The sequence below is a fragment of the Pongo pygmaeus genome, chromosome 20 (genome assembly GCF_028885625.2).
Source record: "Pongo pygmaeus isolate AG05252 chromosome 20, NHGRI_mPonPyg2-v2.0_pri, whole genome shotgun sequence".
NCBI classification, from domain to species: domain Eukaryota; kingdom Metazoa; phylum Chordata; class Mammalia; order Primates; family Hominidae; genus Pongo; species Pongo pygmaeus.
Window position 1 is genome coordinate 62006305 of NC_072393.2, and position 23516 is coordinate 62029820.

The 23516-nt window shown below is 52.6% G+C and overlaps 3 protein-coding genes across 5 annotated transcripts; all 3 read left to right on the forward strand.

Annotated features, from left to right (window-relative positions):
* The first annotated feature begins 12693 nt into the window (after nt 1-12693).
* LOC129020835 (uncharacterized) lies at nt 12694-18444 on the forward strand. The gene is made up of 2 exons (XM_054465691.2): nt 12694-13399; nt 17795-18444. The coding sequence occupies exons 1-2, from the start codon at nt 13373-13375 to the stop codon at nt 18143-18145; spliced, it is 378 nt and encodes a 125-aa protein (XP_054321666.1). The 5' UTR covers nt 12694-13372; the 3' UTR covers nt 18146-18444.
* Nucleotides 15287-21147, forward strand: LOC129020834 (zinc finger protein 580). Its single transcript, XM_063657369.1, has 2 exons — nt 15287-18850; nt 20174-21147. Exon 2 carries the CDS (start codon nt 20186-20188, stop codon nt 20702-20704), a length of 519 nt encoding a protein of 172 aa, XP_063513439.1. The 5' UTR covers nt 15287-18850; nt 20174-20185; the 3' UTR covers nt 20705-21147.
* A 138-nt stretch (nt 21148-21285) lies between these two features.
* Nucleotides 21286-23296, forward strand: ZNF581 (zinc finger protein 581). 3 transcript variants are annotated; one of them, XM_054465687.2, is made up of 2 exons: nt 21286-21451; nt 22228-23296. In XM_054465687.2, the coding sequence occupies exon 2, from the start codon at nt 22247-22249 to the stop codon at nt 22838-22840; it is 594 nt and encodes a 197-aa protein (XP_054321662.1). In that variant the 5' UTR covers nt 21286-21451; nt 22228-22246; the 3' UTR covers nt 22841-23296. The 3 variants fall into 3 exon arrangements, with proteins under 3 accessions (XP_054321662.1, XP_054321663.1, XP_063513438.1); XM_054465688.2 differs by lacking the exon at nt 21286-21451 and adding an exon at nt 21518-21703; XM_063657368.1 differs by lacking the exon at nt 21286-21451 and adding an exon at nt 21541-21834.
* The last annotated feature ends 220 nt before the right edge of the window (nt 23297-23516 follow it).

A 23516-nucleotide genomic window follows, 5' to 3' on the forward strand; every position in this document is an offset into this window, starting at 1 on the left:
AAGTGCTGGGATTACAGGCATGAGCCACCGCACCTGGTCTATTTCTTATTGAGAAGCTCTTTATTAAAAGAGATCATTCATAGCACCCAGAACTCATCCTCCAGTTTCCCTTTTTTGAGAGCTGGAATATGTCATCTCTGCATCCCCTCTGTACATCGCTATAGAGAAGGCATGTATATGGCTCAGTGAGTGTTTGGTGAATGAATGAGTGAGAAATTGAATTCATGCAGATAGAAGAACTTTGTACCAGAACTTAAGGCTATTGAGTATTTTTTTCTCCCCACCCCCACTAAAGCTATTAAATATTCGCAGAGGAGAGCACTGTTTAGTGGAATTACCATAAGCTTTCAAATCAGGCAAACCTGGGTCCAGATCTGTTTATCCGCTTGCTGTGCAACTCTGGGCAAGCAATGTGCCCTCTAAGTGTCTAGCTGACATCTACAAAGTGGGCACCATAATGTCATTTGGCAGGGGTGTAGTTAGCGATTGAGAATGCCGAAGGTCTATGTGATGCCTGGAACCAACTGGTGCTCAATAAATGTGGGTTCTGGCTGGCCTTGGTATTCTCTACTAAGAATACAAAAATTAACGTGCACAGTGGAGCACGCCTGGAGTCCCAGCAACTTGGGGAACTGAGGCAGGAGGATTCCTTCAGCTTGGGAAGTTGAGGCTGCAGTGAGCCAAGATCACACCACTGCACTCTGGCCTGGGTGATAAAGTGAGACCCTGTCTCAACAAATAAACATAAAATAAAATAAATGTAAAATTTTAAAATTTAAAAATGAATCTGGGTTCCTTGCCTTTTCACCTGTTGTCTGGCTTCTGAGTCCCTCGGTGCCTGGCATAACACTAACAGACTATTGCGTGACTTGAGGCTAGAAGCCCTGTACACGGAGCCATTAGACAATTGCAAGAAGATTTTAGCGGGGCGTGGTGGTGGGCGCCTGTAATTCCAGCTACTCGGGAGGCTGAGGCAGGAGAATTGCTTGAACTGGGGAGGCGGAGGTTGCGGTGAGCCAAGATTGCACCATTGCACTCTAGCCTGGGAGACAGAGCAAGACTCCATCTTAAAAAAAAAAAAAAAAAAAAAAAGAAAAGAAAATGCCAGGAAGAGTCTTGGACTTGGAATCAGAAGATTTGCCTCGCTTCTTTCCGTCTCTGTCTTCCTGTAAAACCTGAGCACTTCACTTCTCCTCATGGAGCCTAGATTTCCTGCCTTTTAAAAGAAATTGGCTGATAGGGTTAGCTAGATGGCTCTGCAATTCCTCTCCCTTTCATTTTTCTATGTGCCCAAGAAAACTGAAAATATACGTTCACACAAAAACTTGTAAACGAATGCTTGTAGCAGTATTATTCATAACAGCCAGAAAGCAGAAACAACCCAGATGTCCATAAACATAAACATGTGGTATATCCATAGAGTAGAATATTATTTGGCCATAAATGAATAAAATACTGATCCGTGTGACAACGTGGATGAACCTTTAAAACATTATGCTAACTTAGAGGCTGGGAAGGGTGTGTGGTAGAAGGGGGGATGAATGAAGGTTGGTTAATGGGTACCAACATAGTTACATAGAAGATATACTTTTTTTTTTTTTTTTTTTTTGAAATGGAGTTTCGCTCTTGTTGCCCAGGCCTGAGTGCAGTGGCACGATCTCGGTTCACTGCAATCTCCGCCTCCCGGGTTCAAGCGATTCTCCTGCCTCAGCCTCCTGAGTAGCTGGGATTATAGGTGCCCACCACCACGCCCAGCTAATTGTTGTGTTTTTAGTAGAGACGGGGTTTCACCATCTTGGCCAGGCTGGTCTAGAACTCCTGACGTGGTGATCTACCTGCCTTGGCCTCCCAAAGTCCTGGCATTACAGGTGTAAGCAACCACGCCCGGTCTGTATATTTCAAAGTAGCTAGGAGAGAGCACTTGAAATGTTCCCAACACATAGAAATGATAAACACTCAAGATGGTGGTTACCGCAAATGCCCCGATTTGACTGATTTGATCATTACGCATTCTATGTGTGTAACAAATACTCACATGTACCCCAAACTCTGTAAAATATTATGTGTCAATAAAATAAAAATTTAAAAATATATTAAGTGAAAGAAGCCAGGCACAAAGGACCACATATTATAAGATTCTATTAATACCAGAATAGGGAAATCTATAGAGGCAGAGTGTAGCTTTGTGGTTCCTTCGGTTGGGTGGGGATAGAGAGTTGGGGGGAGGAAGAATAGAGGAGTGATACCTAAAGGGCATGGGATCTCTTTTTGAGGTGATGAAGGTGTTCTAACGTTGACTATCATGATATTTGCACACAACTATGAATATACTGACTATTGAATTATACACTTTAAATGGGTGAATTGGGTGGGGTTCAGTGGCTCCCACCTCTAATTCTAGCACTTTAGGAGGCAGAGGCAGGAGGATCCCTTGAGCCCAGGAGTTCCAGACCAGCCTGGGCAACACATCACGACAGCCATCTCTACTAAAAACAAAACAAACAAACAAACAAAAACAAAAAACAAAAACAAAAAAAGCCCGGTGTAGTGGTGCATGCCTGTAGTCCCAGCTACTTAGCAGGCTGAGGTGGGAGGATTACCTGAGCCCAGGCGGTTGAGGCTGCAGTGAGCCATGACCGTGGATTGCCACTGCAATCCAGCCTGGGCAACAGAGTGAGACTCCGTCTCAAAAAAACTACAAAGAGGCCAAACGCGGTGGCTCATGCCTGTAATCCCAGCACTTTGGGAGGCCAAGGCAGGAGGATCACCTGAGGTCAGGAGTTGGAGAACAGCCTGGCCAACATGGTGAAACCCCGTCTCTACTACAAATACAAAAATTAGCCAGGCGTGGTGGTGCATGCCTGTAATCCCAGCTACTCCGGAGACTGAGGCGGGAGAATCGCTTGAACCCAAGAGGCGGAGGTTGCAGCGAGCCAAGATCGTGCCACTGCACTCCAGCCTGGGCACAGAGCAAGAATACATCTCAAAAACAAACACACACATGCACACACACACACCCCTCTAAATAAATGGGCAAATTATATATGTAATGATATGTGAATTACATCTCAATAAAGCTGTTTAAAAAATAATTGGCTGAACATGATGACCTTTCAGGATCAAACTGTAGATGATATTTAAAAACTATAAACCTGGTATGGTAGGTATATGGATGTTTACTATGCAATTACTTCAACTTTTCTATATATTTGAAATTTTTCATAATAAAATGTTGGTGTGGGAGCCTGTAGACTGTTTTTGTAATCTGAATTTTGAAAACCCCAAATCAATTCCATGGATAATTCTCATGATACTGTAAGTTCCCTGAAGGTAGACACCATGTTCACATCTTCGCCTCCCATATCTCTGGCATCCACACTAGTGTCTGGGAGTATTCAGATATTCAATACACATGAATTGAATTAGTGAATCAATACATAAGTGTATTGAATGTGAAATGAATAAAGAGATGAATAAGTAGCTGGTAACAATGGCCGTGTGAAGTCCTACGCCAATAGTAATCTTCAAAGAGTAGATTGTCCTTAAACTTTCCTGTTGGATCTGCAAAGTAACAATAAGATTAACAATAATAGCTAATATATATTGAGAGCTCACTGCCAGTGAGGGGACGCAGGTCCAGATTTTGCAGAAAGTGAAGCTTATCCAATTAAGAAAAAGAGTACTAAACAAAATACAAAATAAGATATACAAACGAACATTTAGCATGAGAAAATAAATCCCACCTAATGACATTTACAAGATGATAATTACCATATGCAACCTCCAATTATAAAGCATACAAGATTTTTTATTTATTTATTTATTTTGAGACGGGGAGTCTCGCTCTGTCGCTCAGGCTGGAGTGCAGTGGTGTGATCTCGGCTCACTGCGAGCTCCGCCTCCCGGGTTCACGCCATTCTCCCGCCTCAGCCTCCCCAGTAGCTGGGACTACAGGCACCCGCCTGCACACCTGGCTAATTTTATTTTTGTATTTTTAGTAGAGGCAGAGTTTCACCGTGTTATCCAGGATGTTCTCGATCTCCTGACCTCATGATCCGCCCGCCTCGGCCTCCCAAAGTGCTGGGATTACAGGCCTGAGCCACCGCGCCCGGCCTAGATATTTTTATTAATTTACAGCCTTACACAGCTCTATAATACTTTCCTCCCTGCATCCTTCGATCTGTTCTTCACATCACAATAATTTACAGTTTAAGAAAGTTTTATTTCAGATTCACGACAGTTGCAGTTTTAGTACTGTCAAGTTTGGGAAAATCAAAATCACGTTTCTTTCAGGTATGAATTTAAGTTTACAGGGCATGGCAAACCTTTTTGAGCAGCGACTAATCTTAAATACTTTGAATTGTTGACACTCGTTACGGAGGGAAGTTGTTGTGCCCGCGAGGAGCTTCGGAAGCTTACGGTTTCTTAGCTTCGTGGTAAATCCACCTCAACAGCTATGTTTAACGACTTTTAAGGGAAAGTATAATATCCGTTTTGCTACACGAAAGGGAGAATCCTGATAGGTAAGACTGGACTCCGGCTTGGAACCGGATTGTGGGGGCCCTCCACGCCTGTCTTAGGATCCTTCTTGTCGCTAACCTACCCCGCCTATCTTCAAACAGAAAAACTCGGAGGTTCCCAGAACGGAGAGTCGGGAGCCCCACTTGGCTCCTGGCTGGTTCCGAGCGAGTTCCTCCCCATTCTGGCGCCTCATGTTTTCGTCTGTGTGATGAGGTGGGCACTTCCCGATCTCCCTGTTGGTTCTCAGCGCTGTCAGAACAAAAATGAACGACAGACAGGAAGCCCCTCTGCGGAGAGTGATGGTTTGGGGAGTTGTGGGGCGGAGGGGTCCCACTTACTGAAGCGGGTGGGGTGGCTCAGAGCGGAGAGCGGCCCCTTCCTCTCGGAGCCTTGTGTTTCCAGCCGGAGCGTTTTCGCAAAGGACCCAAAACACGCCCCTTCTTCCCAGGGACTCTCCCCAGAAGTCACGGCCCGGCCTCCCCTAAAAGCACTTTCACTGGCCGCCGTTTCCGCTCGGCTGGACCAGAGAAGCAGCCCGGATAGCCGACCCAACCCGCGTAGAACCCGCTGGCTCCAGTGTTGAGGAGCTTAGAGAAGGAGAGAATATAACAAGCCGGACGGCTGCGCCTGGGGAGAGGGCAACCATAGAGAGGCGGGCGGGTAGAAGGGCCAGTGTGGGAGTGGAGACGAGAGGAAGCCTGCGGGTAGATGGGCAAAAAGGGAAAACCCTGGAGACGCGAAGCGGCTAGACCGGCCGTCCTGAGCGAGATGCGGTGTCGGGCGGGCCGCTGGCCTCCGAAGGCGGCAACGGAAAACGGATCTTCTTGGGTTGAGGGATGTTGGCGTGTTGGGAGGACTTTAGTTTCAGTCCAACGCTACCAGCGTGCCCTAGAGCTGTGAACTCTTAGTCGGCTTCATATTTGTCACTTGTTAAACAGAAATGATTCTGTTACCTCTCAGGGTAATGAAATAAAATCAGGTATGAAAGGACCAAGCATAATGCCTTTGCACAATGTGGGACACCTGGGAAGGGCTGCTAGTATTATTTTACCACTCTGAAATTCTTCTGCAGCTCTGAAGTTCATCAGGGAATTCAAACCGGGAACTCGTGCATTAAAAGAGAGAGATCTGAGGATTCCCAGATAATCACTCTCGAGGTCTCTCCATCTCCAAAGCCTCGTCCCTAGCTGAGACCTCATTCTTTCTCATCTGGGTCACAGCACCAGCCAGCCTCCTCCCTTCCCTAGTCTCTCAGCTCCCAACTCAGCCGCTTAACACACACAGACAGACTTTTTTTTTTTTTTTTTTGAGATGGAGTCTTGCTCTGTCTCCCAGGCTGGAGTGCAGTGGCGCAATCTCGGCTCACCGCAACCTCCGCATCCCGTGTTCAAGCGATTCTCCTGCCTCAGCCTCCCGAGTAGCTGGGACTACAGGCGCGTGCCACCACACCCGGCTAATTTTTTTTTTTTAGTTTTAGTAGAGGCGGGGTTTCACCATGTTGGCCAGGCTTGTCTCGAACTCCTGACCTCAGGTGATCCACCCACCTCAGCCTCCCAAAGTGCTGGGATTACAGACGTGAGCCACCGCGCCCGGCCACAGACAGATCTTTCTAAAAACTTTTTCTAAAACCCGTGCTTTCCCAGCTCTAATCTCTTCTGCTGCTTCCTCTTGAATCAAGACCCAAAAAAAAAAAATCAATTCCTCAGCCTAGCATTTGAGGCTATTCATGAGGTAGTGGCAGCTGAGCTCTCCAGCCTCACCTCTCACCACGTTATTCTCTATCCTGACTCCTCCACATGTCCAGCTGCTAAGTCTTGGGCTGTTCCTGCTGCCTCAAGTAACCGTTCTGGTGTAACTTGTTCATTTTTTTTTTCTTTCAGGACTTATTTCCTCTGGAAAGCCACTTTTGACTCCTGCCTACCTCCAGCTCCCAGGCAGTGTGAGGTGCCCCTGCAGCTCTCTCCTGTGCTGCTTTTCTGTGCCACTCATTCTGGAGGAATCCCAATGCTCTCACCAAATGGTGGTCCCGTGTAGCTTAGAGCCCTTCCATGATGCCCCAGTGCCTCTGGCACAAAGTCCAAGTTGGTTTTGTTTTGTTTTGTTTTTGAGACAGAGTCTTCGCCCAGGCTGGAGGGCAGTGGCGGGATCTTGGCTCACTGCAACCTCCACCTCCCGCGTTCAAACGATTCTCCTGCTTCAGCCTCCTGAGTAGCTGGGACTACAGACGTGCGCCACCATGCCCCGCTAATTTTTGTATTTTTAGTAGAGACGGGGTTTCACCGTATCGGCCAGGCTGGGCTCGAACTCGTGAGCTCAGGTGATCCGCCCGCCTCGGCCTCCCAAAATGCTGGGATTACAGGTGTGAGCCACCATGCCCGGCCAAGTCCAAGTTCTTTAGTCTGGTAGTTGTAGATGTCTCCACCAGCATCGTCCCCTGCCTGGTCCATTGTGTGTGCTCAGGTGCCCTGAAAGATGGACAGTTATTTAGGCTCTTTCAGTCCTGGCTTTTGCACCCACTTCCCCATCTTGGCTAACTCTCTTGTGTTCTCCAAGACAACTCAGTTGTCACCACTGGAAAACCTTTCTAATACTATTCCTCTCCTCTGCTGAGTCAAGTGGCCCTTCTGGCCTCTTGGAGCTATCATTGCATTTATGACCCTGCATTATAATTGCCTGTTTACCTGTCTACTTCTGTAGACCTGTCTGTCCAATATGGTTAACTTACTAGCCACATATGGCTTGAAATTGCGTTAGGCCAAATTGAAACATGCTGTAAGTGGAAAATAGACACCAGACATCGAAGATTTAGTACAACGAAAATGAATGTAAAACATCTCAGTAATTTTTATACTGATTACATGTGAAAATTTTTGACAATATTTTAGATAGGATGGGTTAAATAAAATGTTATTCATATGCACTTCACCTGTTTGTTTTTTACTTTATGAATGTGGCAACTATTAGAAATAATTATATATGTATATTTACAGTGGCTAGCATATACATAGGAGACTATAGGTGTAAGTATTTCCTTGCTCTGTTGGCTGAAAGGGCCTAGAAGCAATGATGCCCCAGTAGCAATGAGCACCCTAAGCACCCAGATGTTGGTTTCTGATACCAATCTCCAAGGACTCCTTGGGAATATGGCTGATGGTAGGAATGGGGCAAGAAATATACAAGATGAGCCCAAACCATCTTCTTTTTTTATTTTTTATTTTATTATTACTATTTTTTTTTTGAGACAGAGTCTTGCTCTGTCGCCCAGGCTGGAGTGCAGTGGCGCAATCTGTGCTCACTGCAAGCTCCGCCTCCCGGGTTCACGCCATTCTCCTGCCTCAGCCTCCCGAGTAGCTGAGACTACAGGTGCCTGCCACTACGCCCGGCTAATTTTTTGTTATTTTTAGTAGAGGTTTCACCGTATTAGCCAGAATGGTCTCGATCTCCTGACCTCGTGATCTGCCCGCCTCGGCATCCCAAAGTGCTGGGATTACAGGCGTGAGCCACCGCGTCTGGCAGGTTTGTTTTTTGACAAAGAGTCTCACTCTGTCGCCCAGGCTGGAGTGCAGTGGCACGATCTTGGCTCACTGCAGCCTCTACCTCTTGGGCTCAAGTGAGTCTCCTGCCTCAGCCTCCCAAGTAGCTGGGAATACAGGCACCTGCCACCACGCCCGGCTAATTTTTATATTTGTAGTAGAGACAGGGTTTCACCATGTTGGCCAGGATGGTCTCAAATTCCTGACCTCAAGTGATCCGACTGCCTCGGCCTCCCAAAGTGCTGGGATTACAGGCGTGAGCCACTGTGCCCGGCCCCCTTTTCTTTTTCTCTTTTTTTTTTTTCTGAGACAGAGTCTTGCTGTGTCGCCCAGGCTGGAATACAGTGGTGCAATCTCGGCTCACTGCAAGCTCTGTCTCCCAGGTTCATGCCATTCTCCTGCCTGAGCCTCCTGAGTAGCTGGAACTACAGGCACCCGCCACCTCGCCTGGCTAATTTTTTTTTTTTTTCTATTTTTAGTAGAGACGGGGTTTCACCTTGTTAGTCAGGATGGTCTCAATCTCCTGACGTCGTGATCCGCCCGCCTCGGCCTCCCAAAGTTCTGGGATTACAGGCATGAGCCACCATGCCCAGTCTCTTTTTCTTTCTTTCTTTCTTTCTTTTTTTTTTTTTTTTTGAGATGGGGTCTTGCTTTGTCATCCAGGCTGGAGTGCAGTGGCACAATCATAGCTCACTGCAGCCTCGACCTCCTGGGCTCAAGTGATCCTCCCACCTCAGCCTCCTGAGTAACTTGGACTACAAGTGTTCACGCCATCATGCCCGGCTGTTTTGCATTTTTTTGTAGAGACAGGGCTTCACCATGTTGCCCAGGCTGGTCTTGAACTTCTGGGCTCAAGCAATCCTCCCGACTTGACCTCCCAAAGTGCTGGGATGACAGACGTGAGCTACCGTGTCTAGCCGCATAATTTCTTTCTTTTCTTTTCTTTTCTTTTTTTGAGACGGAGTCTTGCCCTGTCACCCAGGCTGGAGTGCAGTGGCGCGATCTTGGCTCACTGCAACCTCCACCTCCTGGGTTCAAGCAGTTCCCTGCCTCAGCCTCCCGAGTAGCTGGGATTACAGGTGTCTGCCACCACACCCAGCTAATTTTTGTATTTTTAGTAGAGACGGGGTTTCACCATCTTGGCCAGGCTGGGCTCAAACTCCTGACCTCCTGATCCGCCCGCCTCGGCCTCCCAATGTGCTGGGATTATAGGCGTGAGCCACCGCACCAGGCCTATTGCCATTTCATTCAACCTCTCTGGTACTCAGTTTCCTTATCTGTGAAATGTTACTGCTGAATTTGAGAAACCAAAGGGCCTTCTTCTTCCAAATTCTAGTCGTGAGTTACGTAAGGTTCCTTAGTGAGGCTGAACGAGTCTTTGAACTTGAGTTTCTGTAGGCTAGAGGAAACACAGTAGCCCTACCTGCTTTTTCCAGGTTCTAAGGTGGGTGAGACATTTTGATATTTTGGTCTTTGTCGCCCCCACGAGGCCTAGGAGGGTGCCCTGTCGCAGCAGGTGTCCAGTAAAGATCAATCCGCCAGGTGCGGTGGCTCAGGTCTGTAATCCCAGCACTGTGGGAGGCCGAGGCGGGCGGATCACCTGAGGTCGGGAGTTCCAGACCAGCCTGATCAACAGGGAGAAACCCCGTCTTTACTAAAAATACAAATTAGCCCGGCGTGGTGGCGCATGCCTGTAATCCCAGCTACTCGGGAGGCTGAGGCAGGAGAATCGCTTGAGCGCGGGAGGCGGAGGTCGCGGTGAGCAGCGCTGAGATCTCGCCATTGCACTCCAGCCTGGGCAACGAGAACGAAACTCCGTCCCCGCCCCCCCCAAAAAAGTGAAAAAGATTTACTTGCCACCTAGGGTAACTGCTGGTCTTCTTTCCCCCGTTAGTCTCACTCAGGAGGCGGGTAATCTATTTTAACTCTGCACCTGCTGGACTTTGTGAATGGGGAGTTTACTCTCTGGTCTCAGCAGCCCCATCGATAAAATGGGAATAACTTATCTCCTCCTTGTCAACAGCCAGAAGGTGGTGATTTGCCAAATCTAAGACATCTATTTTCTTGCCTTTTTCTTCTTTATTTCTTCCTCTCATTTTTAAAACTGGATAGTCCCAGGACTTCTCCCAAACCAGGATGAGTTGCTCACCTATTTTGTCCTCACTTGTATCCTTAAGTCCAAACTGTCATTACCTTATTGACCACCACGGGGTGCCCTACACATGTAGTACTGTGGTTGAAGACAGCTCAGGAGGAGGCAAAGAAAGAGGGCCCAGTTCCCAGCCTTGCCCTGAGTTCCTACAAACCTTCACGAGCCTGCTCTACTTCACACAGCATCATGTCTCACACTCAGCATCCTCCTGGCCCTATGATATGAACATGTGTGTGGTCCAGTGGAAAGGTCTTTAAGTACTCCAGCAGCCTCTGCTAACACTGGCTAACCAGCTGGGTGGATGATCACTGCCTGTCTGCCCACTGTTCCCAACATTTCCAGGAGCTGGCCCAGCATATCCCGGCTGGCTGCGGAGGCTGAGGCCACCTACTTTATTTTATTTATTTATTTATTTTTTGTGACAGGGTTTCATTCTTGTTGCCCAGGCTGGAGTGCAATGGCGCCATCTCGGCTTACTGCAACCTTCGCTTCTCGGGTTCAAGTAATTCTCCTGCCTCAGCCTCCCGTGTAGCTGGGATTACAGTCACGCGCCACCACGCCCGGCTAATTGTGTATTTTTAGTAGAGACGGGGTTTCTCCATGTTGGCCAGGCTGGTCTCGAACTCCCGACCCAGGTGATCCTCCTGCCTCAGCTTCCCAAAGTGCTGGGATTACAGGTGTGAGCCACCCCGTCCGGCCTCTTTAGGTGATCTTTAGAGCTGGATATCATTTCCCTCCATTACGTAGCCTTGCAGAGGGAAGCGACATTATTGTTAACCAAAATAAGTTACTGAGGCAAGAGCCTCAATCACTCCAGAGCTTATATATCCAGAGCTTGAGGGCAGACCTGGGAAAGGCAAGAGTCACAGAAAACCTCTGTGGCTTGTGGAAGAGGTTTTCAGGAGGCTTAATATTTATACATTTCCTTAAAGGAGGGAAGGCAGGTAGGAAGAGGGTGACAGATGGAAGAATGATTGAGCTCATCGTTTTTGTTCTGTACCTGGGAAGATAAGCATTATCAGTGTGAAATCTAACAGACTTTAGTTTTAGGAGCTAGACTTAGATTGCAAACCTAAAGTTACAAGGGACATGTTCTTCTTCTTATTATTATTTTTATTTGAGACAGAGTCACTCTGTCATCCACACTGGAGTGCAGTGGCGCCATCTTGGCTCACTGGAACCTCCGGCTCCCAGGTTCAAGCGATTCTCCTGCCTGGGCCTCCCAAGTAGCTAGGATTACAGGTGTGCGCCACCCCGCCTGACTAATTTTTTTGTGTGTATTTTTTTTAGTACAGATGGGGTTTCACTATGTTGGCCAGGCTGGTCTTGAACGTCTGACCTCAGGTGATCCGCCCGCCTCGACCTCCCAAATTGTTGGGATTACAGGTGTGAGCCACAGCACCCGGCCCATGTTCTTGTTTTATGGGAGGATCGAGGACAGCGAAGAACAATCTGTACTGGTGGTCATATGGAGATACTTGAGACCCTTTGTTTTTCTGTGAGGGTCTGGCTAATGTGTAATGCTTTGACACAAGGTTGTGAAGCAACAGCTGTTGATTTGGGAAGAGATAGCAGTGTTGCGTAACTCAGTCTCCAGGCTTAACCTTCCCTTTGGCATAATGAATTTGGCAGCCCTGGACTTTTATTTTCCTTTACATCCTACTAGCCAGCTTTGACTAGCAGTGTGATCCAGGGCCAATGACTGCCCCTCTATGGCCTTGGCGTTACCACCTAACCAATAGGGATATGGTACTCCATTTTCTTGCCATGGAGCAAATCAAGAGTTAGGGCCTGACTGTCTTCAACTGTCTCATGAGTTGAAGAATTTCAGCCCTCTGCCTTTGCTCTGTAGCAACAGACAAATCACTAGACCTTTCTGATTTCAGGTCCTATTTGTAGAAAGACTTTGTGCTGTCTTTCTTACTCTAGAAAGTCTTTCCTGGCCGGGCACGGTGGCACACGCCTGTAATCCCAGCACTTTGGGAGGCCGAGGTGGGTGGATCACTTGAGGTCAGTTCAAGACCAGCCTGGCCAACATGGTGAAACTCCCATCTCTACTAAAAGTACAAACATTAGCCGGGGGTGGTGGTGTGTACCTGTAATCCCAGCTACTCGGGAGGCTGAGGCAGAATAGCTTGAACCCAGGAGGTGGAGGTTGCAGCAGCAGCCGAGATCACACCACTGCACTCCAGCACTCCAGCCTGGGCAACAGAGCGTGACTCCGTCTCAAAAAAAAAAAAAAAGAAAGAAAGAAAAGTCCTTTTTTTTTTTTTGACGAAAGCCATTGCTGTTGTATTCCCTCCCTCAGCATCCGGCACGGTGCCAAACAGTGATTTCATTTTAACTTTTGTGTATGTGTGTGTGGAGTAGCAAGGTGCGCGACGCAGGAACCTTTCTCTTGTGGGTGCGTTTCTGGCCCGAGTGCTTTCCCGCTGCTCTCCGAATCCGGAAGCTGCCGGAGAAGTCGGAGCATCCCGGAAGTCGTCCCTGCGGCTTCTTCCGGACGTGAAAGTTTGCTGCGTAGGGATAGGGAGACCGGGCCGGACTGCGGGGAGTGAGCAGGTTCAGCAGTGACGGCATTCTTAAGAGTCCTGTCCAAGTGAGGGACTTGGGGTGTGGGACACAGTGGCCCCCAGGGCAGTGGGCGTTGGAAACTGAGAGGCCCTGCTAAGGAGGCTTTGGGAGGGGCTGCGGAGACCAGGGGACGAGGTATAGGAAGAGGAGGGCGGGAAGCTTTGGTAGTGGGCTTCTTGGATCCCAGTTGCCCCAGAGGCACAGGCCTGGGCATCACTGTATTTCCCAAGGGGAGAAGGGGCTATTTCCCATGGGAAGACAAAGTGGGATGAATAGTGGACCTTGAGAAGAAGGGGTGGCCAGGAAAAGGTTCCTGAAGGAGGCAGGACCCAGACTGCAGGCTGGGGAGGGTTTGGGCAGCCAGAGGGAGGTGAGGGTGCTGGAGCGGGGGTCAGTCGGTCACTCTGGCCGGAGATCTGAGTGGCCTCTGCCTCCTCTGTGCTGTGGAGTGCATCTGACTGCCAGCCTCGCTGGACCGTTGAGAGGATTCATCGAGACCCTGGATATGAATATGCAGTGTGAACTGAAGTTTGGGGACATGAGTAATCAGTCACAGTGGCCCAAGATTTGAGGTGTAAATGGAGAAGTCAGAATGATTCGCTGCAGCTGTCTGGAACAGGTTGGGTGAGGGCAAGGGTGGGAAAGGTGGCTGAGGCCAGGCTGTGAGAGGCCTTTCATGCCAGGCTGAGGGGGTTATACTATAGGGAGGATTGTAAGCAGAGGAGCTGGTGAACTGGTGAGCAGGGCATATAGGTGACACCTAGCCAACTTGAGAGATCAGAATACATGATTCCAGAAGGCTAAGGAGAAGGCTGCCAGTAGAGTAAAGGGGAAGAATTCCCAGGGCGAGGAAAACACATAAGTCTTTGTGTGTGGAGCTGTGTAAATTCAAGGTCTGGCCAGGGGGCTGTGAGATGCCGTGTGTGCTTGGAGCACAGGAATGAGAAGTGAGGTGGGGAAGTGGCTGGGCCACCTCACAAAGGGCCTCAAATTCTTGGCTGAGAAACTCGAACTTGGTCCTGAGGGTAAAGGGAGCCGGGAGAATGTTACGCATGGTGCTGAAGTTGCATTCAGTACAGCTGTGAGAAGCATCTGTCGGGGTCAGGCCAGTGTGGGAGGGGAACTGGAGGCCAGGGTACCAGATATGGTGGTCCAGGTGAGAAGGAAGGGGCCAGAACTTGGCTTGGAGAATGGAGGTCAGTGCCCTCAGGGGGTGGAGGTGATGGAATTTGGTGCTTGTCTGGCTTTGGGGAGTGAGGCAGTGGGTGGAAATGGGGACGTTCAAAGTTCTAGATGGTGTGGCAAGAATTTTGTCTAGATGGTGTGGCTTCCTCATGATCATGTCTTGGGGTTGAGCAGGGATTCTCTTTGGTGGGGAGCTGGGTAGGGAGGTTAATGCTTGACTTTCGGATGGGGTGATCAAATTCATTCATTTATTCATTCAACCAATATCGAATTGATTCCTTACCATTTCCTGAAAGACCTTTGATAGATTCTGAGGGTAGAATGTTGACCAGGATGGAGCTGGGCCTTGGAGAGTGGGGAAGGCAGGCAATAACACAGCAGGCAGTAGATCAACGAGGCCATATCATGGATTGTGCTGTGGGATGTGAAGGAAATGAACATACAGAGGATGCAGAGCAGGGCACCTCGAGCTAACACGGTCACTAAAGGCTGCTATGACCAAGTGTTCTGTGAGCTGAACCCTGAAGGCCAGGAAGGAGTCACTCTTGTGAGGGGCTGAAAGGAACATCACAGAGAGGGGAGGAGCTGGCACAAAGGCTCTCCAGTTGGGAGAGGCTGGTGCACTGGGCAAGGGAAAGGCAGCACCATGGTGCCCAGAAGGGAAGGCAGCTGAGGGGCCAGTCTACGCAGGGCCTTGCAGAGTGTCTGGGTTTACTCTAAGGGCAGAGGGGAAGGTTTTGATCATAACGCACTGCAGTCTGAAACTCCTGGGCTCAGGCAATCCTGTCTCAGCTTCCTGGGTAGTTGGGACTGTAGGCAGGCACCACCACCTCTGCCTAATCATTATTATCATTTTTTTTGGAGAGACAGGGTCTCAATATGTTGCTGTGTCTCAGAGGGTAAGGTTTTAAGTCAGGGAATGATTCTGTGACCTTAAAAAATCAATTGGAAATTGCCACAGGGAAGGGAGGGAGAAGGCCAGGCATGGTGGCTCACGCCTGTAATCCCAGGACTTTGGGAGGCTGAGGCAGGCGGATCGCTTGAGGCCAGGAGTTCGAGACCAGTCTGGGCAATAGGGTGAAACCCTGTCTCTTCTAAAATTATAAAAAATTAGCCGGCCGTGGTGGTGCACGCCTGTAATCCCAGCTACTGAGGAGGCTGAGGCAGGAGAATCGCTTGAACCTGGGAGGTGGAGGCTGCAGTGAGCCGAGATCGTGCCACTGCACTCCAGCCTGGGCGACAGAGTGAGACTCTATCTGAAAAAAGAAACAGCAACAAAAAAACGAGAGGGGAGGGAGAGAGTGATGGAGGGGGAGGCTGCTGCTGCTACAAGCTGGGGGTAAATGGTGGTGGTTTGCGCTGGGGTGGCAGCGGCGATGGTGGGATTACAGGGAAGTGTGTGGCTTGCCAACAGGGGTCATGTGCACTGACCCAGTGTGGGCAGAGGCAGGTGCTGTCCTGGCCATCCCGCCTGTGGATGTGTGACCTCAGGCCAATCACACGATCTCTTTGAGCTCTGCTTCCCTCATCTGTAAAACAGGGATCCTCATGGTACTTTCCTTGTAGCTCTGCCCTGAGAATGCTGTGCATTTAGCAATGGCTGTTCCCGAGTGAGGGCTCAATAAATGTTGGTTATTGTTGTCATTATTTCTGGAGATAGCAGTGGGGGTGGGGGTTGTGGCCACTATAATGCCACTAGTTATATGGTCTGAAACTCAAGAGAGGGATTGTATTAGTTTCATTGTGTCTCTATGAGTGAATACCTGAGGCTGGGTAATTTATAAACAAAAGAAGTTTAGTTGGCTCACGGTTCTGCAGGCTGTACGGGACGTGTGGTCCTGGCAGCTGCTTCTGGCAAGGGCTTCAGGAAGCTTACAATCGTGGTGAAAGGTAAAGGGGTAGTTGGCATATCTCATGGTGGGGGGAAAAGACTGGTGGGAGGTGACACGCTTTTTTTTTTGGTTTGTTTGTTTGTTTAGACGGAGTCTTGCTCTGTTGCCAGGCTGGAGTGCAGTGGCACAATCTCGGTTCACTGCAACCTCTGCATCCCGGGTTCAAGTGACTCTCCTGCCTCAGCCTCCCAAGTAGCTGGGACTACAGGCGCCCGCCACCACGCCCAGCTAATTTTTGTATTTTTAGTAGAGACCAGGTTACACCGTGTTGGCCAGGATGGTCTCGATCTCGACCTCGTAATCCGCCCACCTCGCCCTCCCAAAGTTGGGATTACAGGCGTGAGCCACTGCACTCAGCCTGACATGCTCTTTTAAACAACTAGATCTCATGTGAACTCAGCGAGATCTCACTCATTACCTCGAGGATGGCACCAAGCCATTCATGAAGGATCCACCCGCATGATCCAAATGCCTCCCACCAAGCCCCATCTCCAACATTGGGGATTACATTTCAACATGAGATTTGGAGGAGGCCAGGTGTGGTGGCTCAACCCTGTAATCCCAGCACTTTGGGAGGCTGAGGCAGGTGGATCACCTGAGGTCAGGAGTTGGAGACTAGGTGGCCAATATGGTGAAAGCCGTCTCTACCAAAAATATAAAATTGTTATATTTTATATAATACAGCTGGGCGTGGTAGTGCATACCTGTAATCTCAGCTATTTGGGAGGCTGAAACAGGAGAATCACCTGAGCCCGGGAGGTGGAGGTTGCAGTGAGCCTAGAATTGCACCACTGCACTTTAGCCTGGGCAACAGAGCAAGACTCCACCTCCAAAAAAAAAAAAAAAAGATTTGGAGGGGACAAACATCTTAACTATATCAGGGATCTTGGCAAGACACTCAGGTTGGGTAATTGTCCAAGTAGACCAGGGGTTCTCAACCAGGAGCAATGTTGCCTCCTAGGGGACACAGGCAATGTCTAGAGACATTTTGGGTTGTCACAACTCGGGGTTGGGGGAGGGTGCTACTGGCATCTGGTGGGTGGAGGCCAAGGATGCTGCTCAACACCCTACAGTGCACAGGATGGTCCCCAACAACAAAGAGTGGTCTGGCTCAAAATGTGTGGTGGCCCACGCCCGTAGTCCCAGCTGCTTGGGAGACTGAAGTGGAAGGATCACTTGTGCCTGGGAGGTTGAGGTTGCAGTGAGCCAGAAGCATGCCAGTGCACTCCAGCGTGGGCGACAGAGTGAGACTCTGTCTCAAAAATATACACACTGCTCAGTTAAATGTTTAAAAAGTACCTTGTGTCCCAAACCAAATATAACTGTGAGGGCTTTTGGGCCCTTGGGCCTCCAGTTTACAACTGGTTGACAGTGGTCTCTGGAATTGTTCCATAAGGTAGGAGCCATATGTGGCTTAAATTTTGATTATGAGAAATTATTATTTTTTGAGACGGTCTCCCTCTGTTGCCCAGGCTGCAGTATAGAGGCTCGATCTTGGTACACTGCAACCTCCACCTCCTGGGTTCAAGTGATTCTCCTGCCTCAGCCTCCCAAGTAGCTGGGACTGCAGGGGAGCACCACTACGCCCAGCTAATTTTTGTACTTTTAGTAGAGAAGGAGTTTCACCATGTTGGCCAGGCTGGTCTCGAACTCCTGACCTCAGGTGATCCACCCACCTTGGCCTCCGAAAGTGCTGGGATTACAGGTGTGAGCCGCCGTGCTGATTATGGGAAATTTAATACAATTTAAAATTCAGGTCCTCTGATACACCAGCCACATTTCAAGAGTGTAAGAGTCCCACGTGGCTAGTGACTGTCATAGAACTTTCCACCATTGTAGAAAGTTCTGATGGACAGTGCTCTAGGACGTAGCTGTGGCACCCCTAGGGTCTTGGGGCTCGCTGCGACAGTTACTCCTCTTCTGTCCCCCACTCCCAGCTGCACCTGCAGATGCTGCTGCTGCCGCCCTCCAGCGAGGCCGTGGCGCCACGTGGCTGGAGGAGGAGCTGCAGCTGCCCCGAGTGCTGCCGCGTGTGCAGCTCTCCAGTGCGGCTGCAGCGCCACCGCGCGTTGCTTTCGACGCCCGAGTCCTTCGCATGCGCAGCCAGCGCCCGGGCCTCAAGTGCCCCAGGACCTGGCACAGCCCGCGAGCCTGCATCAGGCTTCCAGTGGGCCCCGTGGGCAGTGCCAGCCTTTCCCACCTCCACATCTCGCAAAGCCTGGCCTTCGCTGCGCCTCGGTCGCCACGTGCCTTCTGGAAATATCACACCTCCCCACCTGCGCATGTAGCCGTCCTCTGTGGGCCTCGGTTCCCGCATGTGCCCCGTGGGAAGAACACACCTTCCCCAACTATCTGGCAGCGTCTGGCCTTCTCCGGGCCTCGGTCTCCCCATTTGCTGGGTGGAGAATCACGGCCCGGCCACATCGGAGCAATGGCTGGCCTCTGGACCTCGGTCTCTACATTTGCTCAGCCGGCAGGAACATACCTTCTCCGGCCCTGTACCTCGGTGGGTGGCCACGGCCGAGCAGGCAGCGACGGCCCAGTGGAAAGAGAACAAACCCTTGTGGGCCTTAGGGCAAAGACGTAATTTTGCTTAGTCTCGGTTTATTGGCCAATCTGTTGTCAAGCGTCGGAACTGTTCCGATCGGGAGGTGGGAGGGGAGCGGGGCCGCCGGGGGCGGGCGTCTTCAGTGGACCCCGCGCCTCCGGTCCCCTCCTCGCAGGGCGCTCCGCAGAGGCGAGGGGTGGGAGCGCCGGCTCCAGGCGGCGGAACCTCCGCACAGGGCTCGCGCGCTTCCGGCCGGCGCCTTTTCCCAGGGACGCCGCCAACCCCTCGCGCCCCCGCGCCCGCGCCCCCAGTCCCCGCGTCCCCGGCGCCGCCGGCCCGGAGCTGCCCGGAAGTCTCGGTTCCGCCGCCGGCGCTCGCCAGGGGAAGCCCGGGGCCGCCCGGGACCTCGGCCCGTTCCTCCGGACCCGAGAGCCCGCCGCACGGGGTACGGGGGCCGGGATGGAGGGAGGAGCCTGGCCCCGGGACGGCGCCGAGGCCAGGCAGGCTAGGGGAGTGCGCTGGAGCCACCCGGGATGGGGGTGGGGGTCGGGAGCGGCAGGATCGGGCGGAGGAACGGGAGGGGAAGTCGAGGCACCACGGCTCCTTGGGGAAGTGAAGGCAATAGGAGGGGCCCCGGGGCCAGGGGACGGGCGGTGTGTAGCGGGATGGGGGCGAAAACGCCCGGGCGCTGGGGTTCCCAGAAACAAGGGGAGCAGAGCAAAAGAACGGGCGGGGGGCCATGCTGTGTGTAACAGGGGGAGGGATGGGGCTCCTGGAAGAGGTGAAGAAGAGGAGAGGGAGAGATGCCAGACGTACACAGAAAGGAGGGGAAAGTGGGCTTGGGAGAGGTGCTGTGGGAAGCGGAGTCCCGGAGCCTGGTGTGCATAACGGGGTTTGGGAGAAGGCCCCTGATGGGTACAGAAAGAAGTAACGATGTCACCGCCATATATAGGGGTGGGGGAGAAAAGGGGGCCTTTGGGGAGAATGTAGCAGATAGCCAGGTTGCGGGGCGGGGTATACAGAAGGAAGGCATTTGAGGCATTTTGGGATGTATAGATGTAGTGAGACGATGGGTTCCATCGTCTCTAGTGGGGAGAGGTGGCTAGACTTCGAGGTGCTAAGTGTGGGAACAGGATGGAAAAGCCCTAGTGAAATGTGGGGAATTGGGTTAGTGGGGCTCTGGGGAGGTACCTAGAGAGGAAGTGAGGGAGGCCACGGAATATGAAGATGGGGAGGCCCTGCGGCATGTAGTGGGGATGGAGCCCCAGGAGGGTCCGGAGGCCGATGCGGGGGCCGGTGGGGGGTGGGGGGCGGCAAAGGGAGGAGAAGCAACCTGAACTGGGGCTGGGAAACAGGGAAAGAAAACCACAGATTAGAGAAATCTCGGCGGTCAGGAGGCCCGGGGTGTAAGATGTAAAGAGATAAACAGATTTAGGGATTGATTGTCTGCTGGGGTGGGTTGAGAGGAGAAAAGGGAAGAAAAGTCGGGGGACTAGGTCCTCAGACCTGACTTGGGTGGTGAGAGGTGGACACAGGAGGAGTGGCAGGTGGTGGCGGGGTTTTGCAGAGCTCAGTGGAGGCCCTCTCCGAGGCAGCTTGATGGAACGTGGGAGAGCTGGGCTGGAGTCACAGTTTTTATTTTGCTAGGGAGGTAGTCAGTGGCGCACAAAGGGTAACAAGCAGTGATAGTGGGGATGCTTTCCATTTTAGGAAACTTTTCCTAAAAGGAAGTGGCAATTTTAACTAATCTCCCCTCCGCCGCTCCCAGCTGCCGCTCCAGATGCTGCTGCTGCCGCCGCGGCCACCCCACCCTCGGTCCTCCTCTCCGGAGGCCATGGACCCACCGCCCCCCAAGGCTCCCCCTTTCCCCAAGGCGGAAGGCCCCTCCTCCACTCCTTCCTCGGCGGCGGGGCCCCGTCCCCCGCGGCTGGGCCGCCACCTCCTCATCGACGCCAATGGGGTCCCCTACACATACACGGTGCAGCTGGAGGAGGAGCCCCGGGGCCCGCCCCAGCGCGAGGCGCCCCCAGGAGAGCCCGGCCCTCGCAAGGGCTACAGCTGCCCGGAGTGCGCCCGTGTCTTTGCCAGCCCTCTGCGGCTGCAGAGCCACCGCGTGTCGCACTCGGACCTCAAGCCCTTCACGTGCGGCGCCTGCGGCAAGGCCTTCAAGCGCTCCAGCCACCTGTCGCGGCATCGCGCCACGCACCGCGCCCGTGCCGGGCCGCCGCACACCTGCCCGCTCTGCCCACGCCGCTTCCAGGACGCCGCGGAGCTGGCGCAGCACGTGCGCCTCCACTAAGCTCGAGACCCGGCCTGTGCTGCCCTGCCCGTCTCAGGGCCACCAAGTCTGACCCACACAGCGTCACGCACTCCCACACACACTCCCTGGCTCTGCTGAGGTTACTGCCTTACCCTGGGCCTCAGTTTCCCCAACTTCCAAAGGGAGGCGCATCATTTCTTCCTTACCCCCTTTCTAGCTGTGTGATGTAGACCAAAGTCGTTGCCCCTCTCTGGGCCTGGGAACCAGTCGGAACTGGGTTCCAGTGCAGCTGTGCTGTCTGAGCCTGTGCAAGTGACATGACCTCTCTAAACCTTGGTTTTCTGCTCTCTGGAGCGGTGAACCGGTGGTTGTCTGCGGGGAAGAGATGATAAAGAGCACGGGCACGGTCTGGTTCATTTCTGTATCTACCCCCCTTCCGCCCACGCCCCCGACCCTTTGCTCAATAAACATTCCGCACTCCATTTTCAGGCTCTTCCTTGCGTGTGCGTGCGCGTTGGGTGCTGGGGGGTGGAGACGGGATCTTCCTCGCTTGGGTACTTTCCTCTCGGTGTGTGTTTCTGGCCGGAGCCGTTTCGCGACGGCCCGGGCGCCCCGCCCCCACCTTCCTTCCCTAGACCCTCTTCTCTCTCTTCGGCTTCTCTCTTTCGGCCGGCGCCGCCAGCTCCTGGGGCACACCCAGAGGTCTCCTTCCTGCCGCCGCCTGCAACTGCGAGGGTAGCCCGGGGCCACTTGGAGTCGCCCGGACCTGAGAGGCTGCTGCACTGGGTACGGGGGCCGGGAGGAGGGAGGGGGCTGGGGGCGGGCGGCGGGAGGGGCTGGACCGCGTGGAGGGTACCTGGGCCGGGGCGGGAGTGGGGCAGGCGCCGGAGGGGGCTGTTCTGGAGCTTGGAGGGGGCGAGAACTTACACAGAAAGGCCCAGAAAGCGAGGGCTGCGGCCCCGGGGGTGGAACCCCGGAGAGCGCTGGGACCTAGAACGAGCCTGGTGGTGGCCAGGCGAGGACTGGAGAGAACCTGAGGTGGGTGGACGGGTGGGAGCACGGAGTTGTTCAGACACGTGGCTGGAGAGAGGGCCGGAACCTGGGGGTCCTAACGTCGGGGCCCCTGTGAATAGGCTTGGCTTGTATGGAGGGGATCAGGAAAGGCTTGGGTATGTAGGATGGGCCAACACGCAGACCCTGGAAAGGGCTAGAAGGAGGGGAGGGAGAGGCCTGGAGGCCTGCGGGGTGGGGCACCCAGTGACCTGGGAGGGCACAAAGGGGAAGGTTAGAGTGAGGTCCAGGTTGTGCAGAGCAGGTCAAGAGATCCTGTGAGTACAGTGTGTGGTGGAGCACCGAGGCTAGGAGAGGTTTTCCAAGGAGGGAGACCCTGGGACCTTTTAGGGAGCCACAGAGTCCAGCTGTGAGTGGGACTGGAAAAGAGGGACTGAGGGGCGGCAGGATGCAGAGGTCCTGGGCCGGGTATAGGGAGGAAAAGGATGGCGCCTGCAGTGCTGAGCTGCCCTCTCCTATATAACCTTCTTATCCCATCTCCCATCCACCAGGCCTCAGCCAGCCCTCCGGATGCTGGTGCTGCCATCCCCCTGCCCTCAGCCTCTGGCATTTTCCTCCGTTGAGACCATGGAGGGCCCTCCCCGTCGGACATGCCGCTCCCCAGAACCTGGACCTTCCTCCTCCATCGGATCTCCCCAGGCTTCATCTCCTCCAAGGCCCAACCACTACCTGCTTATTGACACTCAGGGTGTCCCCTACACAGTGCTGGTGGACGAGGAGTCACAGAGGGAGCCAGGGGCCAGTGGGGCTCCAGGCCAGAAAAAGTGCTACAGCTGCCCCGTGTGCTCAAGGGTCTTCGAGTACATGTCCTACCTTCAGCGACACAGCATCACCCACTCGGAGGTAAAGCCCTTCGAGTGTGACATCTGTGGGAAGGCATTCAAGCGCGCCAGCCACTTGGCACGGCACCATTCCATTCACCTGGCAGGTGGTGGGCGGCCCCACGGCTGCCCGCTCTGCCCTCGCCGCTTCCGGGATGCGGGTGAGCTGGCCCAACACAGCCGGGTGCACTCTGGGGAACGCCCGTTTCAGTGTCCACACTGCCCTCGCCGCTTTATGGAGCAGAACACACTGCAGAAACACACACGCTGGAAGCATCCATGAGCTGGGCTGCCAGGTGCCCCAGGTACCACAGGACTTTGCAGGGAGCCTGGACTCCTGTCTAGACACCTCGTGAGAGCCTGAGGCTGGTGTTCAGGGCCCTGGACAGAGACACAGAGCAGCCGCATCTCAAAGGCAGAGCCCTGTCTGAAGGAGGAATCCGTGAGTAATCTTCAGGTCCTCCGTGTTTTGGAGCTGAGATGGGAATGAGCCCCTACACAGAATGGAGTCCTCTAGCCTAAAGATACCAGCTGTTCCATGGCAGAGCCTTGACTGGATGGGAGTGGGGAGTGTGGTGTGTAAAGTCTCTGGCCTCATAAAAGGTGGCTGTGGGTCATCAGGAATCTGCCATCTTCCTGAGGCTTCTGCGCTGTTGTTGGGGAAGGGACCCCAGTCCTGCCTTCCACCCCCCAACCAGGCCTGAGACTGATCAAACAATAAACACGTTTCCCACTCTGAGCACTTGAGGTTTGTTTTTAGAGACAGCATCTCAGACCCTCTTTGGTGGCCGCCTAGCAGGGAGACCTCAGCTTGCCTGGCTGGGGAATGGGAAGGTTGGCCTGCCTTGGGGTTATCCCCTCCTCAGCTCCTGAAGACCTAGGTCATCTGGGAAGAATGTTTTTAACTGAAACAATTTTAAAACCACAATCTCCTACAAACACATTTTATATGGCAATAG

Bases quoted from the DNA above. Each gene is read 5' to 3' on its own strand.
- LOC129020835 (XM_054465691.2), top strand. From the start codon at position 13,373: ATGATTCGCTGCAGCTGTCTGGAACAG. The intron at 13,400-17,794 runs GTTGGGTGAGGG...CCCCACTCCCAG, and splicing joins GCTGCAGCTGTCTGGAACAG to CTGCACCTGCAGATGCTGCT.
- LOC129020834 (XM_063657369.1), top strand. From the start codon at position 20,186: ATGCTGCTGCTGCCGCCGCGGCCACCCCACCCTCGGTCCTCCTCTCCG.
- ZNF581 (XM_054465687.2), top strand. From the start codon at position 22,247: ATGCTGGTGCTGCCATCCCCCTGCCCTCAGCCTCTGGCATTTTCCTCC.